The sequence below is a fragment of the Colletotrichum truncatum genome (assembly GCF_014235925.2).
Source record: "Colletotrichum truncatum strain CMES1059 chromosome Unknown Contig_0001, whole genome shotgun sequence".
In the NCBI taxonomy this organism is placed as follows: Eukaryota; Fungi; Ascomycota; class Sordariomycetes; order Glomerellales; family Glomerellaceae; genus Colletotrichum; species Colletotrichum truncatum.
This window is the reverse complement of record NW_027222398.1, coordinates 4,885,020-4,898,325: the sequence shown is the minus strand read 5'-3', so window position 1 is coordinate 4,898,325 and position 13,306 is coordinate 4,885,020. Positions and strand designations below refer to the sequence as shown.

Sequence of the window (13,306 nt, the reverse complement as noted above, 5' to 3'; positions counted from 1 at the left end):
GAAATTCGAAGAAAGATATGGCAGCTCGCGCTTCCAAGCCGGACAATTCACTTCAGCGATGCCGTCGCAGAGCGGGTAGCCTGGAACAGACGACTACCTATCCCATCACCTGCTTTAGCCTGTCGTGAAGGATGGTTTTGCATCAAGCCTCTTCTACGTGAGATCACAAGCTGTAACATGCGCGACATGCACGACATCAATGGGGAAAGGAAGGAAGACCGTGCAGCGTGGATTACAGAGGCCGATACTATTAGTTTAGGACATGTGAACGATCTTTTGGTAGGGTTACGTTTCAACTACCAATCAGCTTTTTCTATGGTTGAAAGCCTAGCAATTCCTCTTGATGCTTTGCAGTTACAGGCTGCATATAAGTCTCAAAGGCAAAACAGAGTCTATGCCAATGATTTTCTTACTGCCAGTCGTTTGAAGATTATTATTCAGACAATCACGCTTGAAATACAAGACGGACAATGCAATGTCGACAGATTTGCCAGTTCTGGAGGGGTGGAGACTGTGGCATACGGCTTTGAGCGATCAGTCGACTTTGTCAACGTCAGCGGTATCACCGATTGGGCTGTTCACGAAACTCCGGCGACGTACAACAGAAGCACCGGAAGCAATCATCTCGTTCTTGTTGCCGACCTACGAGATCGTTGTCGTATTGGGGAATTGCTGAGTCTTGTGTCTGCAAAAGGTGACCATTGTTGGAGAAATGGCCATGCTCGTCTTCAAGCCATAGCGAACTGGAATAGAGCTTTTTGTGTCGATTGTTTGACAAGATGGTGGGACTATCGTGGCCGCAGTCTGACCGAGGCCGCTATCCTGAGGATCAGGGCTATTGAAAGGTGGTCTAGGGAATATACCTTCCATAGGGCTGCGGTTCAAAAGGAGGACATTGATCTGGGATTTCCCGAGATGATCCCAGCGGTTAAATTTCACGTAAAGTTTAGCGGTAGGTCTCCACCTGGAATCACAATTGAGGATGCAGAGAGGCTGCTAGGACCAGAGTTGGAGACCTGCTTGCTTGATCTGCGGCACCCTGACTTTTCAGACCAGGATCTCTAGTAAATCACGAAGACTCCGGGGAGTGTTATACACTATCATTACAAACGAAAGTGACCCGATGTTAGTGGTCTTAAAATAATGAACAAATAGCTTATTTGTTAGACCTGCCTCATAACAAACTATCGATATGATGGATCAAGGAATAGGGCAAGCAGAAACCAGAATCGAGACGAGAGGGCCTACTAATGAGTAGTACCAAGAGTACTGTTTCTTTCGCCACTCCCGGCGGCTTCTGGGACAGAAGATAAGAGAAATATGGGATGCCTAAGAAGGAAGAACGAAGTGGTTAGGCAGTAGATGAGAAAGATTTTCAATCCATAGATAGAATTACCAATATCTTACACTCATTGAGTTACCTATTTACCTCTCTTCGTGAATTCTGCCTTGTGATGCTGCTTGCAGGGATTTATGATCCTGCAGCAATCGAGCTTACACGGCCTGCTCAGGCTCGACTAGACCTGTAATATCTTAGCGCGACTACGATTCTTCCCCGCGGGAAATTATTAACTGAGAGCTGGCTTAAAAATCATTTTGATCCCTTAGAATTGACATATACCTTACTAAAGACAGCTAGTCGAGTGGATAGTATGACAAATAACGGATGAATAAACCCTTTTGATCTAGATCTTTCTCTATAACACAGTATTCTAAAATCAGCAGGTGCACCACGATCCTGCTACTTTCCGTTATGGACTTACCCAAAATGGTTATAGTATTATCTTCGCTTAAGCAACCGATCTCCAAAGTCCTTTTCTTAAATTAAAACCTTACCAAAGTTCTTCCTTTTCCTCAAATTTAGGTTGAAGTCTTTTCAACATCCTTCCAACATCCTCAAGTTCTTTTGTCTGTAAAATTGCCTTAGGTTGACAATATGTGAATTATATAGAGTTGTCTTGATGGATATATAAAGATGCCCCTCTACATCTAATGTAAAGGAAAGATTCATCCAGACTCTTAACTATCGTTCACATTTCATCTGATCCGATAATCCAATGTTCGCCAAAATGGTCTCTGCTACCTTCCTCGGCTTTGTCGCTTCCGCAGCAGCTGCTGCTCTGTCTGTCCGTTCCGAACCGCCCCAGCCTCTTGGTGAACTTGGCTGGGAAGGTGCCGTTACTCCTAACAGACCAGTTCTGGAGGTGTGGGGTACCAGTTTTGAGGTGATTATCCTAGAAAGTTCAAGAATTGACTGTGAGTTTAATATTAATTATGTTAGGATATCGAATCCAAGATTCGAAAGGACTACCCTAACTTCTCAATCTATACCGAGGAGGAGCAGGTTGACCCAGAGACCTCCGCGAATCCTGCAGTCGCCACTCGCGGTGAACTTGAGCGGCGTTGGGTTAGTAGACTCTTTAATAAGAGGGAGAAGTATTATCCCTTCTGTCCTGTTCTTCTTGGTCATAGTACTACAAACCGTGCTTACATGAATCTTTTAGGGACGTCGCATTTGCGACACGCGATTCGGACAGGTTATTCCCTACTATGTCGACATTGCTGTTGGCAACTTAAGAAGAATTAATGGTAACTCGTGTAAGGCAAGGGCCCGTACTTGCATCCGTACGCAATGCGTTGGTGGTGCGGGTATTGGTCTCTGCAATGATAATTATGGCCAGATCGATATTGCCTGTACTACTGTGGCTGATATGGCTCTCCACATCTCTCAGAACTGCTGGGAACTTGATACCGACTGCAAAGCTGGTAGAGGTTGCGAAGGCTCGAACCACGTTACCTTTGGTCAGCTTTTTGCCGATGCAGGCAATTGGAATGTGGTCCTTGGCCAGTGCAGTAAGTAAACGTCAACCACTTTTGCCTCAATATCTACTTGCTAACTCTCGATCATAGGTTACTTCGGCAACGGAGAGCGTCCCGTTAAGGCTTAGGCAACTATCCCACCATAGCAAGTTCAATTGTTAGTGGATGAATCCCTTGCGGGATTAGGGCAGACAACTCCAGTTATGGATGTAGTTATACATATGACCGTGAGACATCTTACTATGTCGTCCTGACCCAATTTCACAAGAACTATGTCTCTGCTCTACCGTTATAGTAAAGCTGGGAAACTAAATCAAAATCTGCTTGCGCAAAGCTCCTATGACAACTTGTTTTGAGACCAATGATATTGTTTTTTTATGAGGCTTGCCATGATATGAAAACCATGTTTATATTTCGAAGCTTAAAGTCTTTGTAGTACCATGAGTATCAACAGCGTCACATAGTAATTATGTTTTATGATCAACTTAGCGGCATTGTAGTTAGGATAAATGATGTGAACTTAAGTCGCCATTCGTTAAGATGATGCATTTTCAGGCCCAAGACCCAAGAAATGCATGATGCTCATCTAGAACTTTCATACTCTAACAACATGCAGTTAGAGACGTTCATTGTGATAACTTGGGCACAACAGTCCATTAGAAGAAAATTCTGAGTTTATAAGCAAAGATAACAAATCCTTTGGAAGTGCCCCTTTCTTCCCCGTGTTGTTTGCGCAGACATTATTCATTTGATCATGAAAAGTTGCTTTTCTAGTAAATACCATACAGCCTTGATTAGCAATAGACACAATGGTGTTGAGAAAGCCCACAATTTCTAGTGATAGCAGGCCTAGCTACAAGAAACTAAGAACCTCAATTGTAGACCAGAGAGATACATATACAATCTTATAGGGATACTTTACTTCTCTTGGGAAGCGAATACGATCATGCATATAATGTGGACTACAAGTGTGGCATGAGAAGTACAATTTGGGAAGTTAGAATTCTTCATGCTATGGGGACTATATCAAATACTTACCAGTTGAGGCTACATATGAGCCTCAACATCACATCATGGTATGGGCTTTTGGTTACGAGAAGAGTTTCAGATGGCCACGAGACAGACCCGGATTAAATGGCAATCTACTATCATGTTCAAGGGTCTCTCTAATAGGTAAATTATTGCGACGGTAGGTTAAAATACGTATACTATACTTTATAGTGTAATAAAAGATAGTATAGTATAAGATATCCCTATAGTAGGGGTAATTAGGTCACCGCCAGCTCAGAATACTTCTGGCTAGCGGGGTGTATATACCGTAGCGAAATCCCTTCCAGCACGGTGTCTTTCATTCAACCCCGCTTGGACATAAAGGAAAATAAGAAAACTACATGCCCAAAACTTAATATTTGATTGAAAACCCTTTTCCCAGGGTAGGTTGAAAGTCTCTGTTCCGATCTCATCATTATAAATTCAGCCTGTTCCCTGTTATTCCACACAGCCGACAATCACTGAATCCCATTCCATTCCACAACAATCGCATACGCTCAAATCTAAAGCATTCTACCTACATCGCTTTATCGCTTAAATCATTCAAACGCTCGCTCGATCACACCATGATTCCAACGTCACTCGGTAAGAAGCCATGGGATGGCTTGCCAAAAGAGATCCGGCTTCTTATCTTACAATGTTTGATACAAGACGGCTGCACACTGGGTCCCTTGGCCACGGTGTCTCGAGAGTGGCAAATGGAGATCGAACGGTATAACTTCGGTCGACTCAGACTGACTCCGTCACGCCTCGTCAACTTTAGTGCGATGACTCAAAGAAATCGGGCTCTCGTCAGATACATCTGGTTCTGCTTAGAACTTGATGATTACGATTGTACCACGTGCGCACCTGCCCTTGGAATGCTCACAGATGTGGAGTGGGAAGAGGCATTTGAGATCAGCGATACAGATAAGTGTCCCATCACCACGGGATTCCGGAATCTGTTTTCGATCCTCAGCACATGGAACCCTCACGGCGATTTGAGCCTCGACATTAGCATCTACTCGCCTAGCGACTCAGAGCATTGGTTTAAATATCTGACCTTTATGCCCGATACCGTCTCGGACACGCCAGGCGAGTGTGAGATAGAGAAGGCGATATCAAAGCGAGACTATCATGACCCTCAACATGGGTGGGTTGCCGGTTTTCGACACTCCGCCCCACCTAGCTGCGCTATCAGTAAAGTGTTCCATTCAGTTATGGAGGTGGGGCCGTTTGATAGTGATCAATTAGAGCTCCAATGGTGGGATAAGCTTCCTTCAGTGCCAGCCGTAACCAGTATACTTCTCCGGCAACAGAACCGCCGGAGATGGAAGCCGGCTTCGCTGGCACATATGTTTGCGCGGTGTCCCAGACTCCAGATAGTCCACTACGAACCCTGGAGGGAATGGGACTTTTTTACAGAGCCATACAGATAGAGGTGAGTATTGCCGCATAACCCATCTATGTTTTTCAGGCCGTTGCCCACTCTGAGTTGCGCAGGTACTAGTTTGCTAATAACCCCTTTTATCTATCTAGATTACCAATATCTTTTCGCATCTATCCAAAATTCCAACAACAGTGTCAAGAGACTCGTGGTCTTCGAGAACTTCAATCAACAGTACCCTGCTACTATGCAGCGATTCCAGGGTGGAGAAGATCTGATCGAATGCGACAGGATTCGCAACCCTGACCCAGCTGTTAGCCAGATGGTTGCGCTCGCTAGCCTCAAGCTTGAGCATCTCGCAGCATCCTTCATCGCAGATGCTAGTCACTTCTTCGAGATCCGTCCCGCTTGGAAGTGGCCGAACCTAACCTCGCTTGTTCTTACTTCAAGATTACTTACGCCCGACGAGAATTCGAATGAGATTGGAACTATGCTTCGGGCAGCGGCGGCAGCGGCTATGAAGATGCCCCGATTGGAAACAATGGAGATTTGGAACGGACGAAAGGGGCTAGCAGCGCTCTTTAGATACCAGGCATTCTGTAACATACAGCAAGCTGTAATTGTTTGGAGATGTACATGGAGGTTGGCTATGGAACCATCCACAATCCAGGCTTGGGAAGCTGTGATGCATCAATACGATGGTTGGAAGCTCGATTTGGTTCAGGAACGGCTGGATGAAGCTCCTATTAAGTCTCACGGTGATGCACTTCACTATTTAAGGCTTTTAAGCCAGGCCATTCGGCCGATCTCGTTACAGCAGATCCAAGTAGAACAGAAGGCTCTGGAAGGCGTAGACATTGTATAATATGAATTAAAACATAAAAAACAACAAAACTATAGCCCGCAGTTAATAGCTAGTAGCCATAATAGTATTGCGCAAAACAGCAACGGGGATTATATAACTATGGCAGCTACGGAGATGGCAGGACTCTGGGCAAAGGAGGATGGTCAAGCCGCTAAATTAAGACTGTGGGAAGCGGTCGTAGCAGCGTCAGGCAAGGCATAGCAAAGGATTCAAGGTAGAATAATTTTAGAGACCACCAATTGCAACATTGGGCAAGGCACTTCTGGGAAGCGGCCATTATGGACAAAAAGAACCAGGGTAAAAACGGCCGCCAAGGACAGTAATGATGGTCAATTGTGAGCGTATCCGAGAAGATTAGGAGGTCCCTCCCGTATGTAGATCACAGGTGGTGAAGCTGGCATGTGTAGCTGAGTTATGTATGTTATGCCATTCCCTGTGGTCTAGTTGCTCAGGTTTGGCTCAGTTCAAAATCAGGGAGGCTCCAGTGCGCATCCAGTTCAGATGGGGCCTGGTAAAACCAATCTTTGGAGTTTGCAACAAAGATGAAGATAGCTTCAATATATGCTTACACCATCCTAGTTGTCCCTTTTGACGGTATGGATAACATTATTCTCGAGGTGTCACGGTGCCAGCGTGATAGCGCAAAGAACAAGTGCGGAAAGTCTATCAATCTTTCAAGAGCCAGAGCCCTGAAGTCCGGCCACCATACTGCACTAATCCTCTGACGGCATGACTAAGCTAGAAATCGACTTTACCGTTCTCGCCCGATGGGTCTTTGTCGGTATTACTATGTTCCACTCTGCGTGTTTCGCGGAAGAACACCCACCACCTTAGGTTGCCACAGCTATTATGATGAAGGGCGTGACTTCCAACTTCTTCAGGTGTTAAATCATCACAGGCTTGCATGCTTCTATCACAGGCAACTGGTGGTGGGCAACGTCGCAGGTTTACGTCACGTAACTTGACAGCACTGAGCAGACGAAGCAAGGAATCACGAGCGTGTGGAGGTGACTCAAGTACAGCGTGAACACAGAAGGGCTTCATATCTAATGCAAGACATCACCATGGGAAGGATTTATGCAAGGCTTTCACGACTACATCAAGATCTATAACACAATCATGGGTGAATGGGTGCAGAGGGCACAGGTAATCAGTACGTCTCTCTCCGCAATTATGCGGCTGGTACTATCCAGGCGGGTGATTCAGCCACATCTGAACGACAGAGTGGCGCAGTTGGGAGGGGCTCACAGTGCCAAAGCACGCGATAGCACCCCGCATGCACGCGATACGCCGACCGGGGCTCCGAGAGTCTATGACAAATACAACTTCAACACCAACAACTGAAAACCAGTCTCAGTTGATAGCCAGTCCGGCACCTATTCTCGGCACAACATTGCAAAAGATGGCAGCGCAGGCAGATCTTGAAAATCAACGGCAACAGACCGATGAAAGGACGCCTCTACTTGGCAGCTCTGCCGAGAATGAGGAGGCGAATCAGGAGCCTTCCAGGAATCGGTCTGAGCGCGATGACGAACATGATGTGAATGAAGATTCAGAGCAAGGCTACCTTATTCCTCCAGAAGATGATAACGAAGAGGAGAAACCTCAAAGGACCACCGGATGGTGGTTATGGAGAGCCTTTTGGGCGGTACTCGCCATAGTCGTCTTGGCTGTTTTTATCAAGGGCTGGGTTGATGCGAAAGACACAAACGTGAGTTGGTAAAGAAGGCCAGGCTGTGCCTTCTACATCATGGCCAAGCTCTCTATAATAATTGTTTGACTGACGAGATACCTTACTTTACCTCAGTTTGATCTTGGAAAAGCACTCAAGAGAGCACTTGGTGGTGGATTGAGTGGCGCTGCAGCCATGGTACTGCAAGTTCTAACGCTGATGGTACGCCTTTTTGTTCCTATTCCAAGCTTCGAAAAACTTATTTCATTATAGCCACTTCGAACCATCATGAACTATCAGTATCGCTTTGGAACTGGCTTTCGGACTGCCACAGCTACCCTCTATCACGATGGAGGACTACGAAGGTACTACCAGGGTATCGGCGCTGCGCTCATCCAAGGTATGCAGTGTTTTGGCTTTTTGCCTCGTACAGTCCTCGAGAGGCTCACTTTTGATGAGACACTTACCTTCGTTAGGCCCCGTCTCTCGTTTCGGTGACACTGCTGCCAATGCCGGCATTCTTGCCTTACTCGAGTCTAACAAATTCTTGAACCAACTTCCAACGCTCATCAAAACCATCTTTGCTTCACTTTGGTGAGTTAGTTTCATTAACGCTCTGCCTAAGTAGGCGATAAGATGAGATTCTTGTGCTAATTTGATACGCAATGAAGCGCTGCCGGTTTCCGCATGATCTTGACACCTATCGACACGCTCAAGACAACGCTTCAGGCACAAGGTGCTAAAGGTACCGCGATCCTTCGCCAACGTGTTAAGACGAACGGCATTGGAAGTCTCTGGTGGGGCGCCTTCGCAACTGCTGCCGCTACGTTCGTCGGCCATTACCCCTGGTTTGGAACAGTGAGTCCACCTTCAACCTCAACGCAGGCTCATTCATTTGTTCCTCTGTACTATTTAAAAGATTTATCCGCTAACTATTGATAGTACAACTATCTTACTGCTACCATTCCGGAGCCTGATAAGAGCGAACTATTCTTGTGGCTCCTACGTCTTGCGTTCATCGGCTTTTGTGCCTCAATTGTGTCTGACTCGGTGTCAAACTCTCTGAGAGTGGTTAAGACTTACCGCCAAGTCAATGACACTCAGATTTCTTACAGTAAGTACTGTGTCAACAACCATATTGAGTTGGTTCACTGCTTGTCAGCCTCATCAGTTAGGCGGAGCAGAATCTTCAAGATGGTGTACAGGCGTTGTAATTAGAGAACAACCAGCTGATTTCTATTTTTCACCCGTCCAGGAAAAGCAGCGTCGCTGGTTATCCAGCGAGATGGCTTCCTTGGATTCCTTGGCCGTGGCCTTAAGACCCGTATCCTGGCCAATGGCCTTCAAGGTGTCCTTTTCTCTATTCTCTGGAAACTTTTCCTTGACCTGTAAGTTGCCTTTACCCATTTGAGCTCTACCGTGCTAACAATTTGTTCTAGGTGGGAGAAGAAGACGAGCTCCTGAAGCCGGGACGCGTGAGGAATGTGCTTTAACTCAGACAAGTCGTCGAAAGTGCTTGACCAAGCCTGATGCAAAGTTGGAGTTTACTTACCTGCACAGTGCTCGACTTACTTTAAATTACATGCCAAGTATTTTGTAAACCCATATACATATTCGTCAAAGCCTTTGCCACGCCCCCACAAAGGCCTTCTTGTTTATAAGCGGCTTATGTATGGACAGTTATTTGTGGATATTGTTATCGGATTGTCTGTCAAAGCTAGGATTTAAACAGCAAAAGCCTAAGTCCTGAATGTAAATTTAGATGCCAGCAAGACTACTCTGGTTTCTATGCAATACCTAGCGACCTCATTCCTTCAATTATGTGTACCAAGTGGGCTCTGGGATTTCACCCAGTAATTGGTATCTTCCAAGCTCACGATTCTTATAAGCAACAGGATCATGGAGAGAGTGCGTCCTAATATCTCTCCAGAACCTATCCAAACCAACCTTGGTCGATGTGACCCTGGCGCCAGTTACCTCGAAGACGCCCGAAGTAACTCTTAACCCTGTGTCGGTAGCTGTTATCTTCACGCTGGCAACCCACTCTGCGGCTTCTCCTCTTTCCTGTGCGGTAAGTTTTGCCCGAGCCACCGGGTCACCAGAGTTCTTGTACACATTGTCAATCTCTTCACCCGCTTTATCAGCCAGAGCAGTGGCTGCGCGAAGATGAGCCAGGAAGTTTCCATATGTGGAAAGGATATAGAACTCGTCTTCAGCCTTTTCCTTGTTCTATATTCCAGGTCAGTATCCTTGTGTCTTCAAATGTTTGTTTTTGGGAACTTACATCGCCCCCAAATGGCCAGGCACGGGTGTTTTGCCTAGTGTACGCTGAAGCAAACTCCAGCGCGCCCCATGCAATCCCTATATAGAAGTTGCTGAAAACCAGCTGGATACTGTTTAAGGCGTCAGCAAATTAAATATCTCATGTAACAGAAATAACTCACGTAGGCAGAAGCAAAGACGCGAATGGGATCTTGAGGATCGCGGGATTTGGCTTCTTTTCAGTCTTATCCCACCCAAGAGCGTCATCCCAAGGAGCTTTTACGTTTTCGATCTTGACACTTCCGGACTCAGAAAGCCGCAGTCCGATATTGTCCCAGTTGTGAGAAAATATGATACCGGGCTGTTCAGTTTTAACAATGGCGTAAATATGGTCCTCAGTTCCCTCTAAAACACCCTCTAAGACTGTCAAATCCGAGATGACACCACCAGTGTTGAAATTCTTGAAGCCGTTAAAGATGACGTTTTCGCCATCAGCAGTGATCTTATGGTCGCTATCACGGGGGTTGACGGCACCACCAACAAAGTAATTGTTGGAAATTATGAGATCCTGAAAGCGTTCTGCCTGCTCTATACTTCCAATGACGTTGGCGGTCGTTGACCAAAACAAATGGTACCCAAGCAGCATTCCGACGGAGCTAGAAGAAAAGCGTTAAACGAAGTCCAAAATGTTTGGATTCTCCATAACAGTCGTGCTTACCCATCTCCTTTTGCAACCTCACGTATGACCTTGTAACCAACGCTCCATGGTTGTTCTCCACCGCCATACTTCTTCCATCCCAAAATCTTCAGGAGGCCGGAATGTTTCAGCAAGGCGACTTCCGCTCGAGGGGACTTATTCTCTCTCTCTCGCAATGCAGCATCCTGAGCTAGGACAGAGGCAACCTCTTTGGCTCGCTGTAACCAAGTCCTCTCGACCGTTGGCAGGTTTGACCATTTTGTCTTGTACTCATCATAGACACCAGGGTCCGTAGATGGGACTGAACGAGCGTTACTTGCCATCAGAAAGCCGGAATAAATTTGATGAATAAATGTCCCCAATCAAGTAGAGGTTGCAAAATCAATTTGGTTTGGTCTTTTAAAATGATGCTTTGAAAGACATAAGATGGCAATCATGTAATTCAAATTGTTTTCCTGAGATGACTTCATTTGCGCACATTTGAATGTTTGGTTATCATGTCTGCATATATAATTATAAATAACCCCTCATCTAGTAAGGCAACGCACACATATGTGTAACATCGGCGTTGATACTTGCACTTGCGCAACATTTCACAGCTATGTTGCGATATGTCGCAATCGCAGCTATGGCTTAGATGCAGGGAATTGTCCCCACGCAGTCCTGCACGTCCAGAGTAAGCATTTGCTGGGAGCCACCCCGCACCCATTTACGCCAGGTCTTTCTGGTGCAGGTAGCCAAACATCACTACCAAATTTCGGTAGGCCCGTAACAATGGTACAGTTATGTCGTCATTCACGCTAGTTTCTGGTGATCGAGACATCTGCACCTTAACATAATCTGATGCTTCAACCTTCGAGTGTTATGCTTTGCACTAGTGTTGAAAGGATGGCGGTTGTAGACCCCACAAGATATACTCTTCGGCATGTTAGAAGATAGATTGAGACCTAAGTCTCAAATAATAATCATTTTTAATCCTCCTGATAATCAAGCAGTTTCTCCACGGTCACTCAACCTTCTTTCTGGTCTTGGGAAAGTACTTGGATGTATCTCCGAGTGGAAGTTCCACCAAGGAATCCTTCAACAAGAGTGCAAATGTTAAATACCTAAGAGGTTAGTGAGGCGCAATTGAGAGAAGGGTGTGTTCATACCATGTAACAAGACCGGTAAGAAAGGCAAACACCCCTCCCGATTTCTTCAAGCTAACAGAAGTGCTCGTATGACCATCGGCAGCGGCAAAATAGCTGGCAGCCACGAGGACGAAGGTTAACTCAAGGAAGACAAAAATGAGGATGTGGACGACGTCCGTTGGAAGCGAAGCAACAAGATATGCGAGAACAAAGATGGACCAAACTGAAAGAAGACTAGTCAGTCAAATCTGAAGATGCCTTTAGGAACGAACCACTTACTGATCAAGAAAAAACCAAGAGCATTATCAAGCTGTTTGGTATCATCACCGTAGGCAGCAACGACTCCGAATGAGGGCGTAAGGATTGCGCCATAACCCGCAAAGAATAGACCTACGATAAGCGTTAGCACTATCAAAGAACGAAGAGAGGAAAGTGAAAGAAAACATCCGTTGGATAGAAAAGCATACCGAAAGCCCCGTAGACGCTGTAAGCAAAGCCATTTCCCGCTGTGAGCTCCCATTGAGCAGAAACAAAAAGGCCGAAAGCGGCAAGGAAGAAGAAGTTTGCGATGTACACGTTTGTTATGGTAACACCCCTCCATTCCATTAGACTCATCGAAAACGTCGTCAATGTGGTTGCAATGGCTCCAACAGGTAATGATCCCTATAAAACATCAGTTGGGAAACTGGCAGCAAGCGGCTTAAAAGACTTACCGCAGAAGTAGGAAGTGGCCTTGGTGCCGTGAATTGTGGGTAATTCGGATGAACCATTTCTGATCTTTCAACAGCTAGTTCGGGTTTTCCAGACTCCATGTTCATGATTCCAGCATATGTGAGGCAAAACTATGATAAGCAAGAACGGACGACAGGAATGTTTGAATCAAAACAGATGTATCAAAAGTGCAAAAATAATTTGTTGGCAATACGGTTTCTCATTATAAAGTAAACTACATCTGAAGTAAGATTTCTCAAGCCAAAGCTGGCCAAGCCGTAACCGAGGAAGATCGAGTTCGTTGATGTTTCTGATCCGACAACGGGGTGAAAGAAGATAATAAATTAGGTAAGTTTGTTCTCAATCCCTGTCGTTTTCGATTCGATGATAAATTTTGAAATACCTGATTGCATGTTGAGTGATATTAAGTTTGCAGATCCCCGCAAAATCGAACGAAAATAATTCTTCATTACGGAGACGCGGGGAAAAGTCGTGTGTAAGAATCCCCCGTAATCCGGTTTCACCCTTATTTCGATGATGATATACTTACTTTGAAAGATTTATTAACTAAGAAACTCTAGCCCTCTTTTTTTTTAAGAATGAGTGGTTGCACTTCAGTGCAGCCACACCTTTTTTGTTGTCCAAGATGCGCATGCATGCTGACGTCGCATCGAGTATCACGTTATTATCGCTATAATGTCGACTTTTGGTAGATATGTCCCACACCTCTACT

At 45.6% G+C, this 13,306-nt stretch overlaps 5 protein-coding genes across 5 annotated transcripts; 3 read left to right on the top strand and 2 right to left on the bottom strand.

The window, feature by feature from the left end:
- Positions 1 to 2,069: 2,069 nt before the first annotated feature.
- Positions 2,070 to 2,948, top strand: CTRU02_201369 (uncharacterized protein; the record flags this gene model as incomplete). Its single annotated transcript, XM_036726401.2, has 4 exons — positions 2,070 to 2,225; positions 2,282 to 2,407; positions 2,733 to 2,853; positions 2,911 to 2,948. The coding sequence occupies 4 exons, from the start codon at positions 2,070 to 2,072 to the stop codon at positions 2,946 to 2,948; spliced, it is 441 nt and encodes a 146-aa protein (XP_036582083.2).
- Positions 2,949 to 4,436: 1,488 nt separating this feature from the next.
- CTRU02_201368 (uncharacterized protein) lies at positions 4,437 to 6,101 on the top strand (the record flags this gene model as incomplete). The annotated part of the gene is made up of 2 exons (XM_036726400.2): positions 4,437 to 4,950; positions 5,389 to 6,101. 2 exons carry the CDS (start codon positions 4,437 to 4,439, stop codon positions 6,099 to 6,101), a joined length of 1,227 nt encoding a protein of 408 aa, XP_036582082.2.
- Positions 6,102 to 7,503: 1,402 nt separating this feature from the next.
- CTRU02_201367 (mitochondrial carrier protein) lies at positions 7,504 to 9,237 on the top strand (the record flags this gene model as incomplete). Its single annotated transcript, XM_036726399.2, has 8 exons — positions 7,504 to 7,812; positions 7,909 to 7,995; positions 8,047 to 8,173; positions 8,250 to 8,367; positions 8,445 to 8,631; positions 8,716 to 8,887; positions 9,029 to 9,161; positions 9,213 to 9,237. The coding sequence occupies 8 exons, from the start codon at positions 7,504 to 7,506 to the stop codon at positions 9,235 to 9,237; spliced, it is 1,158 nt and encodes a 385-aa protein (XP_036582081.2).
- A 354-nt stretch (positions 9,238 to 9,591) lies between these two features.
- On the bottom strand, positions 9,592 to 11,055 carry CTRU02_201366 (thermophilic desulfurizing enzyme family protein; the record flags this gene model as incomplete). Its single annotated transcript, XM_036726398.1, has 4 exons — positions 9,592 to 10,002; positions 10,058 to 10,166; positions 10,218 to 10,691; positions 10,754 to 11,055. 4 exons carry the CDS (start codon positions 11,053 to 11,055, stop codon positions 9,592 to 9,594), a joined length of 1,296 nt encoding a protein of 431 aa, XP_036582080.1.
- Positions 11,056 to 11,738: 683 nt separating this feature from the next.
- On the bottom strand, positions 11,739 to 12,680 carry CTRU02_201365 (uncharacterized protein; the record flags this gene model as incomplete). The annotated part of the gene is made up of 5 exons (XM_036726397.1): positions 11,739 to 11,838; positions 11,884 to 12,085; positions 12,142 to 12,252; positions 12,330 to 12,525; positions 12,576 to 12,680. 5 exons carry the CDS (start codon positions 12,678 to 12,680, stop codon positions 11,739 to 11,741), a joined length of 714 nt encoding a protein of 237 aa, XP_036582079.1.
- Between the last annotated feature and the right edge of the window lie 626 nt (positions 12,681 to 13,306).